Source organism: Vanessa cardui, chromosome 14 (genome assembly GCF_905220365.1).
Source record: "Vanessa cardui chromosome 14, ilVanCard2.1, whole genome shotgun sequence".
Classification (NCBI taxonomy): Eukaryota; Metazoa; Arthropoda; class Insecta; order Lepidoptera; family Nymphalidae; genus Vanessa; species Vanessa cardui.
The window spans coordinates 6,812,904-6,833,551 of NC_061136.1; the positions used below are offsets into that span (position 1 = coordinate 6,812,904).

General features: G+C 30.8%; 3 protein-coding genes across 7 annotated transcripts; all 3 read right to left on the bottom strand.

Annotated features, from left to right (window-relative positions):
* Positions 1-213: 213 nt before the first annotated feature.
* On the bottom strand, positions 214-5,785 carry LOC124535205 (glutathione S-transferase 1-like). Of its 5 annotated transcripts, none has more exons than XM_047111322.1 (7): positions 5,721-5,785; positions 5,107-5,193; positions 3,964-4,144; positions 3,360-3,418; positions 2,909-3,050; positions 2,242-2,406; positions 214-419 (listed from the first exon to the last, which is right to left on the bottom strand). In XM_047111322.1, exons 2-7 carry the CDS (start codon positions 5,157-5,159, stop codon positions 279-281), a joined length of 741 nt encoding a protein of 246 aa, XP_046967278.1. In that variant the 5' UTR covers positions 5,160-5,193; positions 5,721-5,785; the 3' UTR covers positions 214-278. The 5 variants fall into 5 exon arrangements, with proteins under 5 accessions (XP_046967278.1, XP_046967277.1, XP_046967280.1 ...); XM_047111321.1 differs by having other exon boundaries at positions 5,494-5,776; XM_047111324.1 differs by lacking the exon at positions 5,107-5,193 and having other exon boundaries at positions 5,635-5,769.
* Positions 5,786-11,904: 6,119 nt separating this feature from the next.
* Positions 11,905-14,156, bottom strand: LOC124535396 (vegetative cell wall protein gp1-like). Its single transcript, XM_047111605.1, has 4 exons — positions 14,151-14,156; positions 13,978-14,082; positions 11,962-12,604; positions 11,905-11,918 (listed from the first exon to the last, which is right to left on the bottom strand). The coding sequence occupies exons 1-4, from the start codon at positions 14,154-14,156 to the stop codon at positions 11,905-11,907; spliced, it is 768 nt and encodes a 255-aa protein (XP_046967561.1).
* A 1,285-nt stretch (positions 14,157-15,441) lies between these two features.
* Positions 15,442-18,910, bottom strand: LOC124535206. Its single transcript, XM_047111326.1, has 5 exons — positions 17,335-18,910; positions 16,918-17,211; positions 16,531-16,631; positions 16,076-16,163; positions 15,442-15,732 (listed from the first exon to the last, which is right to left on the bottom strand). Exons 2-5 carry the CDS (start codon positions 17,209-17,211, stop codon positions 15,442-15,444), a joined length of 774 nt encoding a protein of 257 aa, XP_046967282.1. The 5' UTR covers positions 17,335-18,910.
* Between the last annotated feature and the right edge of the window lie 1,738 nt (positions 18,911-20,648).

A 20,648-nucleotide genomic window follows, 5' to 3' on the forward strand; every position in this document is an offset into this window, starting at 1 on the left:
ATTCAAACTGTCAACATGTTCACGTGGGACCGGAAACTTTATTACAACTAACACCATATTATCTCATTGTTAGCATCATCAGAGCCACTGATAGGGCCTCGTTACTAATTTGTTATAATCGATTATGTTTACCGTACTCAAAATAATTTAGACCAATCGCCAATTCAGCATAGTGAGTAATATGAATAGCTGATAAGGAAAATAATAAAATGGTTCGTGTGGTAACGTTTTTATTGCGTATACTAGTAATGAAATAAACAATAAAATGTGTTTAATATTCATTCTTTTTTCATGAATGATGCAAGAATGTTTGCACCTGCTTGATCGATTTCTGCATAGCCGTAAGGTTCAAGGGTCTTTTTCGTTCTCTCGAACCATTTCACGACGTTTTCATGAGCGCTGTAGTCGAACCCGAAGGCCTGTAAAATTAACATTATTTATTACATCGGGAATTATTGTCTTTATTTTCTTATTCCAAAACATTGTTTTATATAAGTGTTTTCTTTATGTTATTTCCCTAGTGTCTTTATTGTTTTGATATTTGTTGAATCGACACCAATTACAGATTTTAAAGACCTGTGGAAGGGAATACTGATAGTTAACTGTTTCTTAATAAAGACCACTTGTAGAGATAGTTATTTTTAATTTAGCTACACAAATAGTAAAATTGGAGTGTCTGTTTGAAAGTATTGAATAATCGCTTTTTACAAAATATATGTAAATATATATCTGTCATATCTGTGTTTAGATTTTACATATACTAAAATATTATTTTTTCCAATTTATGTCTGTCTGATTGTTTCGGCTAAACTCTGGAACGGCTCGACCGAGTTTGACGGGACTTTTACTGCAGAAAGCTGATGTAATAAGGAGTAACATAGGTAACATTTTTATTTAGAATTCAAACGCGCACGAAGATGCTGGAACAGCAACTTTGTAAATAATTTGGTCGAGTATTATTACTATTATTTCTCTCTTCTTGGTTCGTAATTGAATTCTTATCCTAAATTTCCGAAATAGCAAATATAAAAAATAACTATTAAGATAATCAAGTCTGTTTGTTTCTTTTGTCTTTCTTTGACAGAATTACTTGACTTCATATTTGATAATTTGATATGATTATTCCATTGTGTATTTAAGCCTAATCGTTTAGGCTCACAGATTGAGTGTAGCCAGTATAGCAATTAAATTTGCTAATGACCAATAATTAAAACTAATTTAATGCTTTTTTCATAAATAGAGGTATATATAGTAGGTATCTGTACGAGATATGCCGAGAGCATATAATTTTAAATTTACGTCTATCACTATACCACTGATAATAATCAAAGCATAGGGATAGGGAAGCTATTGTACCGTATTCAATGTTACACCTATGCCGTGTTTAAATTGTTTCATCCTTTTTATCATCTCGGTACTTATGAGCCGAGGTGACGTCCAAATACGATTGTAGACACGATTGACATTTAAAAAATACACCATGAACTAAAACTAATAAAATAAAAATAAAATTTGTTGGCTATTGCATTACAAGGAACAAGTTTGCGAAATGTCATAATCGGTTGGGTGACTTGCTTAAAATCATCAAAACGATTCCACCCACACACACTAATAGGTGAAGTTAAAATTTACTTAAACTCGTTTTGAGATAATGTTTCGTACAAAACATCACTATTTCGCTAAGGAAGACGTATTTATTTTATATTCCTATAAATTTTTACTGATACGACCCGTTTACACTTTTCTGCTATTAATATTCTGCAGGCGATATCGACTCTACATATTTATTGAAATAAGTATAACACGCTGCTATTCGCCAGTTCTGTTACCTAAAATTGGTTGACACGCTACCGCATGTCTAGATACTACTATTTTAACTTCTCTTAAAAGGCCAAAATGCCGTCCATTGTGGGACACAAGAGTCAAAATTTACTTTGATACATTCAAGATACCACGCAATGTTTTCCTTCGTTGATATTATAAAGGATTGAAACTACGAACTTTCTTTTAAAATTAAAGTATTCTGTCGACAAGTTAATTTAGTCTTAAACTTTACTCCTGTAAAATATACTTATCTCTTTTGCATATACATATACAGTTGAAAAGAATAAGATAGTATTTTCATGGAGGCAATTAAAGAATGACAATAATCGAAATTATTATTATAAAGTATTAGATTTTTAAAGTTGATACAAAGTTTATTATATCGACGCGAATTAATTTGCGTTGACAATACCTTACCTCTAAATTAGTAAAAGTGACGACAATAGATATGTCAGCGATGGTGAGGTTGTCTCCAGCGACGAATGTGCGGCCTTCTAGCATTGTATTCAACCAATCCAAAGCCTCGTTTAACTTCTCTGCTGCCTCGTCATTGTATGCTTCACCTTTAAACAACATTGGCGCCTGTAAACAATAATATAAGTCAAGAATCTTTATAATTTCAGCATCCTATATGTATGTTCACGTTTGTTATTACGTAATTTAAAAATGAAATAGCCTAAATGGCTCAACTGAGTAATTTTAGGGAAAACTGCGGGTCAAACCCAGACCCACAACTAAATTTTCATGTTTCATTAAACTTTATTCATCTACTACTCACTGATGATAATAAAATCGTGAGGAAATCTGCATATTGCGTCGAATGAAAACTGCCCCGTCTTTACCAACCCATTAGAGCAGTCTTGTCCAATAACGTCCAGTAGGGAAGTCCCTAAGTTCCCTACTTCTATTTATGACAAAATGTATAATTTTGATTTATATTCATACGATATCTTTGTATAAATTACTTCCAATATTTCCAACCACGCTTATTTATTAAATTCTTTGTTACCTATAATTAAACCAAAACAAAACTTGCTCATCAATAAAACAATAAACACTGCATATAAATATAACAAATACATACGTAAAGATCCATATATCGCTTGTACAATGTACCCAGATCAAAATTAAGCCTCTGATCAACAAGCGCTCTTTGACGTGGATTCCTCGGATACAGAGAGTCATCGCGTCCATATGCATTTACGAAATAAGGCATGATGGCACGACTGAGAATAAAAATATGAATCATTTAGTAATTAAACCAAACAACATTTGAATCATAATGAGAATTTATTTATTTACTAATCCGGATTTACTCATTTTATTTATCGAATAATCCCCTTTACGTTACGGGTAAACTATGGAATGCGGTGACGTCATTTCGATGATAAAGGGAAACGTCATTCTTAAGGATTACGTCGACCGTTCCTCGATAGATAATGTAAGCAACCGACTAAATATTAAAATTATTGAATAAACAGGTAACATAATTAACTTCGTAATTTTTAATTTAGTATTAGTTTCAACTATAATACCTTTCCCATAGTATGAAACCGTTGTCATCCATTGTTGGTATCGTGTGTTGCGGATTCATCTAGAAAACAAATGTCCTTGTTAAATGTAAACCTAAATATTATTTAAAAATCGTGTTTGACACGGACTAAAAAAATTAAAATATATTTTTTATTTTTCTAGTAATGTTAATATCAGTATATTAAGAGGTACATTTTATTTAATAACACGTAAGCTGACTAACAAATAGGTCACCTGATGGTAAGACACCACTAGCAATAGATATGGAAGAAATATAAATCATTCTTCATATAACCAATACGTTATCTATTTATGGTACTAAGATGTTATATTCCTTCTGCCTGTAGTTACATTGGCTCAATCATTGCTGTTTGGTGATAGAATATACATTCTATGATAGAATATATATTAATAATATATTCATCCGTGCACAAAGCCCTACTATGTATTAGTTAGATATCGGATTATATGCACTATTAAAATTCCAAAATATGCATACAAATATGCACGAAAAAAATTGTGAAATATGCACAAAACATGCACAATAAAAATACCATTTCTAATTAGATTTGGACATTTCTTTATTTTCATAGAATTTAAACGAACCTTCAAATATTCTGGTGTTTTGTGTTGGCCTTCCATTATGTTCGTTAGCACAAGTTCCAAGTCTAGTCCCAGTGCCCTGGCCGTCATCATCACAGAACGGCATGGGGGCGACGGTGGTAGATAGTACAATTTTATTGGTTGAGTCGGCATCCTGTTGCCTTTAGATCTAGCTGCGGCGTTACTGAGAGAAAATATTTATAAATATTATTATTAAGTATCAAAAAAGAATATAATTAAAAAAATGGTTATTATCTAATTTTTTAATGACTTCTTTTTTAAATTATCAAATTGTATTAATGGGTATTTTTTTAATAATCGAACTTTAAGTGAATACAATTATAATACGTTCAAGTATTTATTTTTAAAGTGCATAGTGGCATTTTGGGCTGGCTATTGATATGGAAAAAAAAAATATTAATCTTTCAACTTTCAACATTACAAAAAAGGTAAAGGTCGAATATCCTATATAAAGCTTGTGATAAACATAAAAAACTCTCTGTTGAGATATTTTATCATTATTTTATAGAAAGAACTATTTTGGGTTTCATTCGTTATTTTCGTAAATACTCTTAAAGTTTTCTTTACTGAGTTTTTTTCTTTTTAGGAAGCTTTGGAGTGATACGTTAAAAAAAGTCTCATGTACTATTTATCATATGGTAATTTCATTGTCCTTATAAATAAATATTAAAGTGTTTGTTAATCGATTTTTAATTTAGAAATAGTGATAAAGTGAATGAAAGTATCTTTAAAATATTTTGCAACAAAATGAACGTCATAATATTGTTAGTCACATTACAAGTACTTACCTATATGTACATATGTTGCAAAAAAAATACATAAAAAATAAAATATAAACATAAAATCGTTCGTTGAAAAGTTTTTATTTAAAATATATGTACATATATATATACAGTAATGTTTAAGTGCCAGATAACAACAAATACGTGATATAAAAACCAACACTATTAATAATATATGCATAGTGCAATTTAAAAATTGATTACTTGATTCGGTGATTGTATAAATTTAATTGTATAATTTTAAATTTTAGGCTTTTTATTATTTAAGTGCACAGATTAATAAAGAAACGCAATAATCAATTGTGTTTTCCATCACCCGAACTAAATATTTGGTATAACTCACCACTTTATATGAATTACAAGAAACGTTGTGACTATTGCAAGTAATATTTTCATTTTTAATGTTTTTAAATTATTTCAATATAAACAACTGAGAAAGATAAAAAAAATCAAGCTAATTAAAAATAACTTTCTTTTTTATTTATTTTTTGTTTTAAGAAGAAGTTTGACTCAGTGTTATTTGTGATAAGACATCAAGTTCAAGAGTACTTCAAAAACAAAGATATCAAGAATTAAACAACAAAAGTTAACATTGTTAATGTTATCCTAGTCACTGTCAACTTCTTCTGAAAACAAAGCCGAGTTTTACTTTATCATTGCACATTAACCGAGACAAAGAATTTAAAAAAAGAACGTCTTCCAGATTTGAATTTTGAATTTTGTGACTCACTTTGCCGCATTTATCTTTTCCACAACAGTTTTATCCATACATTGCCCCAGTTTGACTGACTTTTACAAAATTCTATTCACACAAAAAATATAGATTTAATGATGTTCAGATAACGCAAAATATAAAAATGAATTTATTTACAATATATTCTGCTTAGCTGTGAAGTTATCTAATAAAAAATATTATCTAAGTGTATTGTAATTTTTTTTCTAAAATACGCTTCTTACAACGCTGATTCGAGCACAAATATCACTTAGTTGGTAATATTCCTGTCACGTCAACGATCAGTAAAGTTATGAATACAGCTTGTTTTATACCCATGTATTATTACGGTGTTATGATTACGGGGACTATGGTAACGATGGGTCGAACAAATGACCAGTCAGAATGACGACGCAAGTCACTCAATATCCATGGTCATTTGGTGTTCGTTTTTTTCAATAATGTACGCGTGACCAATAACGAAATGCCACCTCAATTTGCCACGAAAAGGAACAATTGAACTCTACACCTATAATAATACTATGTATAATTGTATATGTACAGATATGTTACGTAAACTACTTGTCCCGTAGTTTAGCCGGCTTTAAATTTTAATGTTACCTAAATGTTGATGTGATGTATATCAAAAATAGAATCCTTTAAGGCAAATTACAATCTGAGTCGACCAGAGAAACTAAGATTTTTTAATGCAATTGGTACACGGACAGACGATGAACCACCTGATGGCTAGTGATCACCGATCACCACCGACAGTTAACATTGACGCTTTAGGAAATAATATAAATTTGTTTGGGACATATTAAAGCATAACTTGGTGGTAGGGCTTTGTACCAGCCCATCGGAAAAGGTACCAGATCAGATATTCCAAACAATAATGGGTATTAAGTATCGTTGTGGTTTGAAGGGTGAGTGAGCCAGTGTAACTACAGGCACAAGGTTGGTAGTGCGTTGACGATGAAGGCATCGTTAATGTTTCTTACAGCGCCATGGTCTATGGGCGATGATTATCACTCACCATCAAGTGGCCCATATGCTCGTTCGCGAACCTACAGCATAAAAAAATAAAAAAATAATATCAAAATTTACGCTAATCCGTGAATATCTGAATAACTATGACAAAATTTATTAGGCTTTACTTTGACAACTGTGTCATCTAATCCTTGTTTGAACACGAGACAATGAACAAAATTTCATTTTATCTAACTAAAAATAATCTTAAGTTGTTTCTGGAAGTAATAAACTAAAACGATATTGCGTGAGTAACATAATCGTATGTATTAGATGAAGAGATCATCTATTATAAGACTAATGAGTCACAATAATGAAGCCTCTATACGTGACCATTACTGGCGTTGAACACTAAATCCTAAGCGATTGTGCTTAAAGGCCTACCGATTAAAGTAAATAATACGACAATGGCAATTATACTTTGATAGCTCTTATTTGTATAATGAGATATATAATTTCGTTCAAGGTTCTTACTTCCTTGCAATCAATATTGCAATAATGCACAAAGGTCGATGGAAAGTCAGATACACTATCAGCTAGAATGAGCGATGCATTGATAAAAATTACTATTAAAATTTCCTAGGAGAATCCATCATCTGTACTTCAAACGATTTTTTTTTCTAGTTAAGAATGTGCAATATATCACGTAAGCATCTTTACATAACCAATATATAGTCATCGATAAAATTTGTCATAATTTAATCATAAAATATCTTTGTAAATGATTATTCGAGAAAGCAATGAAAAGGCGAGGCATAAATTGAAAATACAACACTTTATCATTGTAAATATGGTGTTTTATAAGTGTTTTATGGTACTTTTATTGAACCTAATAAAACGGCACACAGTATCGCTTAGAACGTTCATGAAAATAATATTCAAATACCATATACCTACTTGCTACAAATTTTCAAACAATTAATAATTTTGAAAAAAAAATTGATTCAGGCTAAATTAAATCTTTTTTTTTATTATTTAGAACAGAAATGAAATTGAATTTTTTTTTTCTTTATATCCCTGATTCACATGCACTCGATTCTTATAACGTAGAAATTATTTTTTCAGTTACAATAAAACAATTTTGGTGATAAATGAGTATATTTATAAAACCATTACATTAAAGTATTTACCGAAATGCATAAAATAGTAACCTAGTTGGAGATTGCAGTGGTTTAACAGGTAGTAACTTAAGTTTGGCACTAATTCACTTATCATCTAAAACTTCTACAGTCGATGCGCTGCTAGCGTTGTCGTTACACTTTTCATCCATTTGTTCAGAAATCGTTTCGACGTCACCGCTTTTCTTAACGCTAACATCGGGGGACTCAGTCTTAATAGAATTTATCCGTTCTCGATTTTCCTCGCTCGGTTGAGTTTCACTTTGGTTAATTTTCATTTTTTTACTCTTCGAGTTCCCCATTTCGTGTCGTTAATGAAGCCGATCTCATGTGTGACTGGTTGTTGATATTATGATGCGCTTCTCCAACCGCAAAGATAAAATCGTGATAACGGTCAAATCTTTGTAATTAACAATTCTCCGTCGACTGGTGACGTTATTTTGATAAGAGTTAAATGGTAAGCGTACCGCGGACTCACAATGCAAAATTGCAACTGATGTAAATATTTAGTAAAAACATGTGGTATCGCACTGCTCACAAGATAAGACGTCAATGACACAGCCCGTATAAATGTAACATTGACCGTTTATTTATTTTAATTTCATTGTCATTTAAATATTTTTTTTCTATCTGTAACTTTTTTTTTTAATTTAACGAATACTGAACAACGCTTCAACAGACACGGCTTACGACGCTTGCAAGTTCGAATCGTTTAAAGTTTAACAACCTTATTATGGAACGCACAAAGAGAATTGCATTACATAAATGATTTTGTCCTTTTCCAACTTATACAAATAACGTGTACTTTTTATCAATACGTGTCTACTACTAAGGAAGTTCTATATTCTATTCCACTTTAAGATGATATTGTGATACATTGTCGACGATTTTGCATTCAATTCAACATGCTTATTTAAATTCATGTGCCAGTCTGGCGTTATTGTTATCTCGTGAGTCACTAGGACGAAAATAATTCTTTACTGAATGACATCACATTCGTATAAAAGCAAGGCTATTTAAACTCGAGTTTTAACACATGCTACTCGAAAAACCAATTGCTACTTACATCTTTGTTATATAAATAAGCGGTTTTAATAATCTTGTGCTTATTAATTTAGTAATAAAAACGACTAAAACTTTGCCTTAATGAAAATGATACAAGTTATCTCCATTTAAGGACAAGGTTTGTGAAGGATCCGCCGTCACTACGGGTTAGTTAGTTACGGATATATGCAGTTTTTAATTTATTAAAGCAAATAAAGTGGTGTTTACCCGGGCTTCAACCTACCATCTTCGGTTAAGATTCACGTGTCTTAACCAATAGGCTATCGCGGCTCTAATGAGCTATCTCGACTAATAATTCCATCGAATATAAGAAAACACATGAGCGTATTTTTATTCAATTATTTACTATATGAATTCAGGTATTCTGGAGTTAGTGCTAGCCAAAGCCAATATCCAATTAAAAAAATAAATATCAACCATTACTATAAACTTTTACTTTAGAGTTTGCTACTGCTGGAATAAGTTTGACAAATTGCTGGACATTACGAATTTTTTTTTAAGTTATATTGTTTTTGTTAAGGAATCGGCTATTACTATACATTTACTATCTTAATGGCCTTCGAAACAGAGATTAGGCAACTGCGCAGGACATATTGGTATGAGTATTTGCATGTGTGGACTCAGGTACTCCGTATACCCTTACTTTCATAGCCCACTTAGAGTGCAATTAGTAAGGGCCATCATGTGCTTTACATGTTTTTGACTAACGATAATCTAGTTCCGCCGACATCAATACGTCTGACTGACACCGAGTAGGTATATCTTAACAATAAAAACCATGTTTTAACCCAATCCTAGACTCGAATTTGGATATCCAACCGATTGTACTTGTACGATGATAAACAATACGTACTACTGAATTAAAAACAATCAACAATCAAAATTATCGGTAGTAAAATATCATTATTGATTATCCAGATAAAACAAAAATCAGTCTGTTACATGCAATTTCCATTAACCGATAATGTTAATTTTATTATGCTAATTGTTTTTGATATGAGGAACAAAATGCTTATTCCGTTTAAGGGTTTTTCATGTATCTGATACAATCAAACCAAAATCCTTCAATCCGATTGAATAAATGGAAAATCTACACCTACATAGGTATAATATATTATAAAGTACATACAAGCTTCTCGAATTGACTCGGATTAAATAAGTGTTGTGCAATATTTTTACAAACAACATATAAATGGTCGCCAGCCGATATACCTAACCTGTCCTTACTATGTAAAAGCCTCGTTTATATTAGTCCGCCTAGCTATTTATATTCATAATACTATTGTTTGTTTGTATTAATTATATGCTCTTTTTTTCAATTTTTTTAAGACAGTGCATTAAATTTTATAGCAGTGTGTGATTTTTTTGTAATATTTTAGACACAAATTGTCAGTCGCTAAAGTATTTCGATTTACCTTCAAGTAGTTTTACTCGAAAATCTTCTCTGAAAGTTCCTATCGTTGAGGAGCAAACGACAAAAATTCTGACGTTGAAGTTTATACCAATGAGTCAAACTTAAAGAAAATGTACAAATCTCCCATAAAAGGTTATTGTGAATTTTAAGTTAAGATCCCTAAAAATATTTTTAAGTTAATATCCCTGAAAAAAAATGTTATTGACGATGCTTTCGTAATAATAGCCAATTTTTAGTCCAAGGACCACGTGCCATCTCGGTGACAAATTACTTTACGATTGGTATAGTGAATACATTCTGAAGAGCTAGCAAATATTTAATTTCTGATTTGGCCTCAACATTTGTCGAGTTCAATAGTGTAATATACTAAGAATAGGTGTATAATTCATATTATTAATTAAGTCGCAAATATTTTATCGAAGAAGATAAAATGATTGCTAAGAATAAAAAAATATAAATAATTTTAATTTCGTATACAAAATGTGTTATTCAGTTAAAAGCATCCATTTCAACGATATTATAGTTTCAGTTACAGAGTAAAGAAATAGAGAAAGCACGAGTGATTACCAATACTTGTACAATTGTCTCGCTTGAGATTGACCGCCGTGACTGTAACGTGAAAATTGGTCAAGATCACAATAATTTATACTAATATTATAAAGGTGAAACTCCGTCTGTCCGTCTATGTGTCGCTATTTCACGAAAAAACTATTGAACCAAAGTTTATGAAATTTGGTATGAAGCGAACTTAAAGTCCAAAAAAGGATATAATCTACTTTTTTTGCCTAACCAATGACAACGAGCCCTCTAAAACGTAGCCGCGCGCGACACCTAGTCCTATATTAAATAAAAAAACATTTAAAATTCATACTAATCATAATAAATACGAAAGATGCATGCAATGCCATCACACCAAATGATGATTTTAATATTATAGGTTTTGGGATTACCTCATTAAAAAATACAAATAATAACTAAAAACATTTATTGAAATACCAACAAAACAAGGCGGTTCTATCTTTATTTATATAGATTATATCATTACTTCTAATTCAAGCCTTTCATTTCTGTTTCAAATAATTTTGTCGCTCTTTTAAGACGTTCTTGAGTTACAAAGAAACTTAATTCAGTGGCATTTCAGCTACAACGTCGCTATCGTGCTGTGTACTCAATGAAGCAAGAAATTTAGTTGACGTGCTAAAAAAACTAAATATAAACATAGTTATATTGGTGAAGACTTTCATTAAAATCCTTTTCACGAAACCGGCGAACAGCTGTAAACAAAAATATTATTAGTTAAATATAAAATAGTCATTGAGTAAATTAGGTATACTAAGTATATACTGTGATTTTTTACTTTTAACACTTACTTTATTTTCACTATAATATTTTTTATGGATGCAGCTAATTTAAATATAAGAAGCAGATGTATGTTCCATCAAGCGACTTATTTCCTAGGTTTATATAAAACTTTCGTTTAACCGTTCCAAACACTGGGCCATTTCGGCTCAGTAGTTACAGCAATTGTTCTACTTTTGTTTGTTAAAAAATCGTAGAAAAAAATATTTATCGATCAATGCCTAAAATTAATAAAATATTTTTTTACACTTACTGATATCATGTGGTATGTTGTTCCTATGGGCGATGGAATTGTTTCTATGGGCGATGGACTTATTTCTAAGGGTGATGGACTTGATTCTATTGGCAATTGATTTGGCATTGTGGGCGAAGGACTTGATTCTAAGGGCGATGGACTTGATTCTATGGGCAATGGACTTGATTCTATAGGCAATGGACTTGGTACTAAAGTTGATGGACTTGATATTATGAGTGATGGATTTGGTTCTAGAGGCGACGGACTTGGGTCTGTGGGCGATGGATTTGGTATTGTGGGCGATGAACTTGATTCTAAGGGCGATGGACTTGGGTCTATGGGCGATGGACTTGGTTCTATGGGTAATGGAGTTGGGTCTTTGGGCGATGGACTTGGTTCTATGGGCGATAGAGTTGCTTCTGCGGGCAATGGATTTGGTATTATGGGCGATGAACTTGGTTCTATGGACGATGGAACTGCTTCTATGTTCAATGTATTTGGTATTATGGGCAATGGATTTGGTATTATGGGCGATGGACTTGGTTCTAGGGGCAATGGACTTGGGTCTATAGGCGATAGAGTTGGTTCTATGGGCGATGGAGCTGCTTCTATGTTCAATGTATTTGGTATTACAGGCGATAAACTTGGTCCTAGGGATGATGGATTTGGGTCTATGGACGATGGAGTTGATTCTATGGGCAATGGACTTGGTTCTAAGCGCAATGGACTCGATTCTGGAGGCGCTGGACTTGGTTGATTGGGCGATGGCATTGATTGTGCTTCTTCTGCCGCTCCTGTGACTGTTGCAGTCGATACGAGTTCATCTAAATTTGGGGCGGCGTATTTCCGTGATCTTTTTTTGATTGTCATTGTATTAGGTTCTTGGTAAGGATATGGTAATGAAATTGTCTAAAATAAAAATAAACAACATATAGGTTTTTGCATATTTTACGCTCAATTATTGATCGATTAAGTAACATAATCAGCAATCTAAAACACATCTTCCTATAAAATTTTCATTAAAAAATAGTTTAAAAGTTTTACCAACCAAAAACAAAAAATATGAATGTCAAGAATAATAGGCAACTGTAAAAAAAATAACTAAAATCGAAATTGACGGGTCTTAAAGAGCAAGTTTTCATTAATACGGTTGCTTTATTTCAAAATATAAAAAAAAATAAAGAGCCAAAATCCTAATATAAGAAAATGAAAAGAATTTCTAGATGACCTGGAGGTCATCACAATGACAATGGTTGACCATTGTCTAATCTTTATCAATCTAACAATTAGAACAACAATATTTATTTCTGACCTAAATATTCTTCAGGCAGAGTATTTTGAACCAAGATATTCATTGTCGAATGTGGAACTGATACCTTATTTATGTACAATGTAGATAAGTTAGAGATTGCCTCTACTAATTTTATAAATGCGAAAGTAACACTGTCTGTCTCTTGCCCTTTCATGGCTGAAACACTGAACCAAATTTGATGAACTTTAGATAAGGCAAGCTTGAACTTCAACGAAGGACAAACGCTATTTTTGTGCCTAACAACTAATGCCTAAATGTAAAACGCAAGTCAAGCCGCAGCGACAGCTACTTTTTAATATATTTTTTAAGATAAAATATATACCCGTAAGATGCGTTTATATATACCAGATTTGATGTCATTCCTTATGTACTTTGTTCTTAGAGAGGAATTGTTACACTGATTGCTAAATTGACGTGATGTTTGAATAGTATAAGCGATTATGGAAAATGCCTATCAGTGGCTGTAATTTTCATGAGTAACAACTGGAAACGACAACTCTTTCATATTATTGTATTTACTTTAATTATAGTTTCACCAAGGTTTTACTATAACATGACGTACCGTATATATTGTGACATGTTATAGCCCAGTGTAATTTTGTATAATGTAAATTATGCAAATTTACGATTTTTTTAAAAGGATTGACATATCATAATAATAATATGGCAATGAGGAACGCGAACAAAATTAATTTACAGCGACACATTTAACATTGATGTAGAAAATCAACGAGGTAAAATGATTCGAACACAGGTATGCATTGGTGAATATTTATAGTTAAAATTTTGTTGTATGTGTGGAATAAAAATCTGCCGTAAGAGTCTATACATACACATTGAATTACTATAGTGGATGAAACCCCAAATGAATAAAGTATCCTATTTCCACAGGAGGATAAGAGGCTTTAAACATTTTTGTTAATAAATAGATATGAAATTGGGCTAATAATTATAATATAAATTCACTTACTTGTGTTGGTCTATCGTCGAATTCAATAATATTATTATCAAAATAGGCGTATCTAATTCCACGCACAGCTGTTAAAATTGAAGCGATCGTCACAACTTTTAATATCTGTAAAATTACAAAACTTGTTAATGTTTAATTTGATAAAAAATATTTTTGACATAAACTTTACTAACCTTCATTTTAAATGAAATCAAATAATTTTGGATATAATCTTATTACTGGTAGCTTAAAGAATGACTAAAAAAGTTATTAGACATTCTATAAATAGGAAAGTCTTTTAACTAATTCGTTCATAATTATGTCGATTTATAATTAACATGATTCAAAAAACCATTAAAATTGCAAATGATACAATATTTAAATTACCTTAACGCATTCTTGACTTACTCTTTCATTAAAATTCCAAGACACCCTAATTGTCATTTTTTTATTATTTAAAGGAAGAAGGAACCTACAGTACTATACACATTCAATTTATATAATTAATCATTATAGTTGAATTCGACTTTAAATCATTTTTTATTAATAATTTTATGTTCAATGTATAAATGAAGAATTGTGTCAAATTAAACACACAAACATAACTTTAGATCGCGACTTAACATAAGATTAACATTGTTTATTATTTTTTTATTTTCATTGTTGAAAAATATGTCATTTATTTCAATTATTTTATTTTATTTTATTTTATATATGTTATTTTATTAATTAATTTATTATTTATATACATTACCTATAAAACGATTAAAGAGTATATCTTAAATCGCAAATTTTTAACTGACTTATATTTTTAAACAGATGACTTACATATACTTTTTTTTTAATTCATGCAATAAAGTCACCATTATAGGTGCAACGTTTTTACGGGAAAATGCTAAATTCTAGCATTCTTGCGACCATTAGATACACATTTTTTATATGATTATAATTGAAGCCTCAACGTAAACAATTCGCTTTAAAAAGTTTATAATTGAATATTTTTATAAATGAAAAAAATCAAAACACGTAATATTTCTTAATAGTGTAATATTATAAGTGTAAAAATATTTTTATAATAATCATTAAAAGAAATCTAGGCAATGAATTTTCGTTCCATCGTAGAACATCAAATATAATAATTTCTAGGTGTGACTATCTGCCTGACCTTCGCCACTGATTTTATGAAATTAAGGTGATATATGTACGATCTATGTTTACAAACAATGTCGAGTTATTACAAATGCCTTATTATTTTAAGATTACACGTATTAGTCTCTTTCGTTGTAAAGTATACATTGTCTTTATGACAGTAATAAATTTATTCTAGAACTTGTTATCTTACTTGCAGTATATATATGAGTATAATTATGAGTATAAATTACAGAATTGTGTTAAAACATAAGTATATATTTGAGGTATAAATTAAGAAATAAAAATAAAAAAATAATAAATCAGATATTTATTTTATAATTATTCGAATACAATTTAATAGAAGATTGAACGTCGCTTCCTAGTACCTGGTTCGGGTACACGTTGAATGGTTTGATATTTATTGATCGCAGTTTTTACAAAGTCAGCAGCGTTACTAATTTTCTCCAAGCGTTCTGGGGTTATAAGGGATCTCATCTCTTCATGAATTGGACCAACACCGTTAAACGTAATCCTGCACAGATCAGTGTAGGTACAAAGTCCAATGGTTAGGAACGAACCGAGCATTAGTACGAAAATGCTGCTGAATACCCAACTAATAGTCCTGCCAGCATAATTCACCAACGTCTAAAAATAAATTAATGCATACATTATTATAACGTGAATAGCTCACTTTCAATCATATTTTATTTTATTTACATGGAGTAAACTACATGTATGATGACTAATATTAATGCAAATAATTATGACTTAAATATCTGTCCTTTTTATCTGAGAAATAACAAAGAAAATTTTCCTCATACATACAACAGTTATAACTATTGATACTGAAATTATGAAAGAATAACATTCATATCTTATTAAAGAATGATTGATATAAAAAAATCTATTAATCTTATATTTGAAACACTCAACAGTATCCGTTAGTTAGTTATATATAGGCTACACGCAAAATAAATAAAATAAATACCCTTGAATCAGGTACTTGGCTCCAAAGCAGTCCAAAAGATGAAGTATCTGGTTCTATAAAATCATCACTAATTCCATATAGATCATAGCTGTAACGAATTAAACATCATATAAAATTTATTCTAGATAACATATTTTTTTTATATTAACGTTTAAAAAATGAGATTGTTTCAATTTCTCCCTTATAATTATTTATTTGTCACACACACAATCGATGACACTCGGGCTGAGGATTCTAACTATACCCATCCCGATCCCTTCAGACATTGAAAAGTTAAGGTGGAATAAAGAAACTCATATACATACTTTTTATGGTTTTTTGGATAGACGTGTAATAATAATCGGACGATATGATTAAATAATCATAACTGACTTTTAAAAGCAATTTAATTTTTTTAGTTATAAGTGAAAATTACTACAAAATATTCAAATATAATGATATAAAATAAATCTTACTTATTTTGTCCAGCATATCCGTGTCTATATCCATAGCCAGGAGCATACGGAATATCAGGATAGGCCACTTCCATTGGTCCCGCGAAACCATAATTATTATCCTGCAATTTTATCACAATCATTAAATATAGAGTATTAATAAAAATCCAATAATTGAATAATATAATAATGGTAATGTAATATTAAATATGTTATACAAATGTATACTAATTGAGCAACCAGGTTATCGCGTCTGTAATGCTAGTTACCGACTTTTGTATTTTGACACAAAAGTGTAGGAATTTGCAAAGAAATGTCTATTAGTGCTCGGTCTCTACCCGATAGTACTAGCGACAGTGTAAGTAGGGCTTAATAGTTTATAATGATCGTACTTACGTTTCTGTTAACGTCTGAAAATGGTGCTCCGCTAGGTTCATCAGCTAACATATCATGTTTAATTATAGGCCCTCTAGACCTCACTGGCTCTATCCTTGCTCGACTTTCATCCTTATGTTCTTCTGATCGATAAACAGGATGATGTTCTTGTTCTGATTTCGTAATTTTACTTTGAATAGAATGGGTTTCAATTGATTCCTCAATTTCAGGTTTGTGTGTGTCATCTTTATTCAATATCCCAGGCGATGGTATTTCAGCTGATAATACTGATATTATTACCGTTAGGAAAACTAAAAGCTTAATCATCTGAAATAAAATAAATAGTAACGAACATTTTTCTATCAAGAATAATATTAAAAATATATATATTTTTTGAGCATTTAAAACCCCAAGAGTCAAATTCAAAGTCAAAAATCAAACTGTACTTACTTTTGTGTTTTCTTTCTTGACTATCCAAAATTTGAGACAGGAATGATGTAGTCCTACACTTTCTTAAAGTATTTATAGATATACCATTTAAAAGAGGCATAAATTCTTATACCTTATCGGCAGGACATTGTTTCGCAACAATAAGGATGACTACTATACTGGTCAGATAAGAAATCAAACCTTAGAAATGTGGAATGTTGTTTAAAATTGTTCTCGAGAAATACATTACTCGTAGCTTTTGTTAGAAAAAATATTTAACATTGTGATAAAAATACAGATCCGAGAGGGCCCAGTGGATGGAACGTATGCATCTTACTGAATATTCATATGCTTAATTTGTGTTATAATTCAACTAGTACACGGCAGTGATGGAAAACATCATGAGGAAGCCTGCATGAGTTTAATTTCATAGAAATTCTACCACATGTGTATTCCACCAACCCGCATTGGAACAGCGTGGTGGAATATGTTCCAAACCTTCTTCCCAAAGAGAGAGGATGTTTTAGCCCAGCATTGGGAAATTTAGAGTCTGTTGTTGTTGTTGATAAATGTATAATGATACAATATTGTAAATTAGTAAGATTTATCGAATTTCAGCACAACGATAATCATTCATAGCAAAATTAATACGAATCGTTTTTCGTAAATACATACTTTATACAATGAGACAAATAAAGGCATATATAGCGTATTCATATGTTAAATACATTACAACATGACTAAGTCAATTATGACAAAGTAGTTATAAAAAAAAATCGTCGCCATCAGAAGTTTTTCTATTAATGGCTGGCAAAGTAAAAAAATCTTGTAAGATATTTATAGTACCTACTTCTTAGTGATATCTCTTCGGCCAACAATAGCATTGTTGATTGAAATGTCTTCTACATAACATGTAACTGAGGTATGATACTCACATACGCATAGCATAAGCAGCCAAAATTAAAATTGTTAAATCATTGCATTAAAAATCAGCATCTCTTACGATTATTTTTGGGTTCCTAAATAATGAGTGATCATTGTGATTATACTTAATTCTATAGACGTAGCCTAAAATATTTATTTAATAAGGATTACGAGTACTATTGCAATGGGTAAATCATTAAATGAATAAATAAATATTGGACAACATCATATACATTACTCTGAAACCAATGTAAGTAGCTAAAGCACTTGTGTTATGGAAAATCAGAAGTAACAACGGTACAATATAATACTAGATGTATTAAAATATAAATAACAATTTTTTGAGTCATATTTACTGTGTGCCTGATTATTATTGAAATATGATATAACACAATATTGGTATGTATTTATATACTTAATAACATAATAACAAGCACGTTTATAGCTATTAAGTTGTAAACATATATAAGCGATTTTAGCGTTTGATAAATAAAAATCAAAGTTTTCTATGTCTACTTCTTTCAAATAACATTTTTCAAATATTAGTCACCAATGATCCTTTATCAGATGTCACCGTGACTATCTAAATGACCATAAATATTCTAAGAAAATTAAACGTGCCCGTTCAATCATATCGACGTTTTTACTTACCCTGTTTTCGCTTTGTTAGTAAAAGTTAAGATAATATTGATGTGGATAATGGAAGCTAGATGCCATATAAATAACTGGTTGCCTTTACATATATTTTTTTTCATTCTCTTAAATGAAGATTGTTATTCGTAATTCCTATTGTATATAATATCTATTCCAATTAACTATGAAATGCGAAATCTTCGTACTTCAATGTCGTTTCAAATTAATAATAAATTATATTATTGAAGCTTAAGTTAATTCTTAATACATCAACTATCTGCCAGTGAAATCCCATCAAAATCAGACCAGCCATTCCAGAGATTAGCCGGAACAAACAGACAGATAGACATACAGAGCGCTAAAACGTCTATGTACATTGGTAACGACTTACTAGGTGGACTATCGGTCTAATTGCATAAGTATCTCAATGAAAACGGTTGCGGATTGAGACTCATTCTTTTTTAAGTTCATTAAAACAAATATATGCACATTGCCCTGAACAAAAACGCAGGTTGTGTTATAACAATGTAAATATAGAGATATAAATATGAGTCATATGTGTATTTAGAATGTGAGGAAAAATTGCAAAACTGCTAAAAAGATTTCCATTCAAAGAGCGAATATGATAAAAAGAACGGATAACAATTATTGATAACGTTCATCTGTGGGAGTTTTCGCTCGACAATAACGACTCTAACTTTGTATAAAACTTATAATTAAAATAACAAATATATAAATATCGAGCTAACTATGCGTAGAACTTATAATTAAAATTAAAAAAATGAGTTGTATTTTTAGGGACTTAACTTTACATCAACATAAAAAATGTTCAAGTAGGTAATATTTGTTTTAATTGTGTATTTCAGTGTTCTAGTATCACATAAATGTACACATAGATGTGGCTTATTACTTACTACCTTAATAATTAACTAATAATTTTAGTTAGTAAGCCTAATGTGTAATATTACCTAAAGTGCTCCTCGTGCGCCATAACATTTTCAATAGTACTTAATGCCGGTCATGGTATGGTATGGGATGGGCATGTAATGCGCAGGAATGAGGGACATATTGTGAGGAAGGCCTTGAGCATGAATGTGGATGGATGTAGAGGTAGAGGACGAGCAAGAAAACGATGGATGGACTGTGTGAAAGACGATATGGTTAGAAAGAATGTTACTTATGAGATGACGTCTGACAGAGAAGTATGGAAGGAGAAGACATGCTGCGCCGACCCCAAATAAAATTGGGAAAAGGGCAGGAGTATGCACTTAATGCCGGTCAACAAAAAAATGTGCTATAATATAGTTCTTTACTAAACTTACCGTTTCACATATTCCCAAAACAATTTGATTTCCTCCTCCAGAGAAACGTTCATCATATGTAAAACCGATAAATATCTTTCATTTATTGACATTGAAATAACCAGCACTTATGTTTTTGTTCGATTAAATAAACTATAAATAAATTGAACTTTAATTACTGAAACATGATTTGATACTTAAATATGGATCAGATCGATTAAAAAGTTTATAGTTTTGTCTATTTCTTGATAACGTAGCGTTCAAATGTTTCATGCTATGACTATTGAATGTTCAAACACCGCTTCGGGCCCTTTAAGAGTTCAGGGTTGAAACGGCAATCGATGACCATTAGTGAAGTCGTATCATGTATGAAGTATTAATGCTCTATTTCTATTATTGATTCATTTGGGGTAAGAATACTTTAAATATGTATTGTAGTTTATTAAAATATATCATATGATAATCGTTATACTTAAT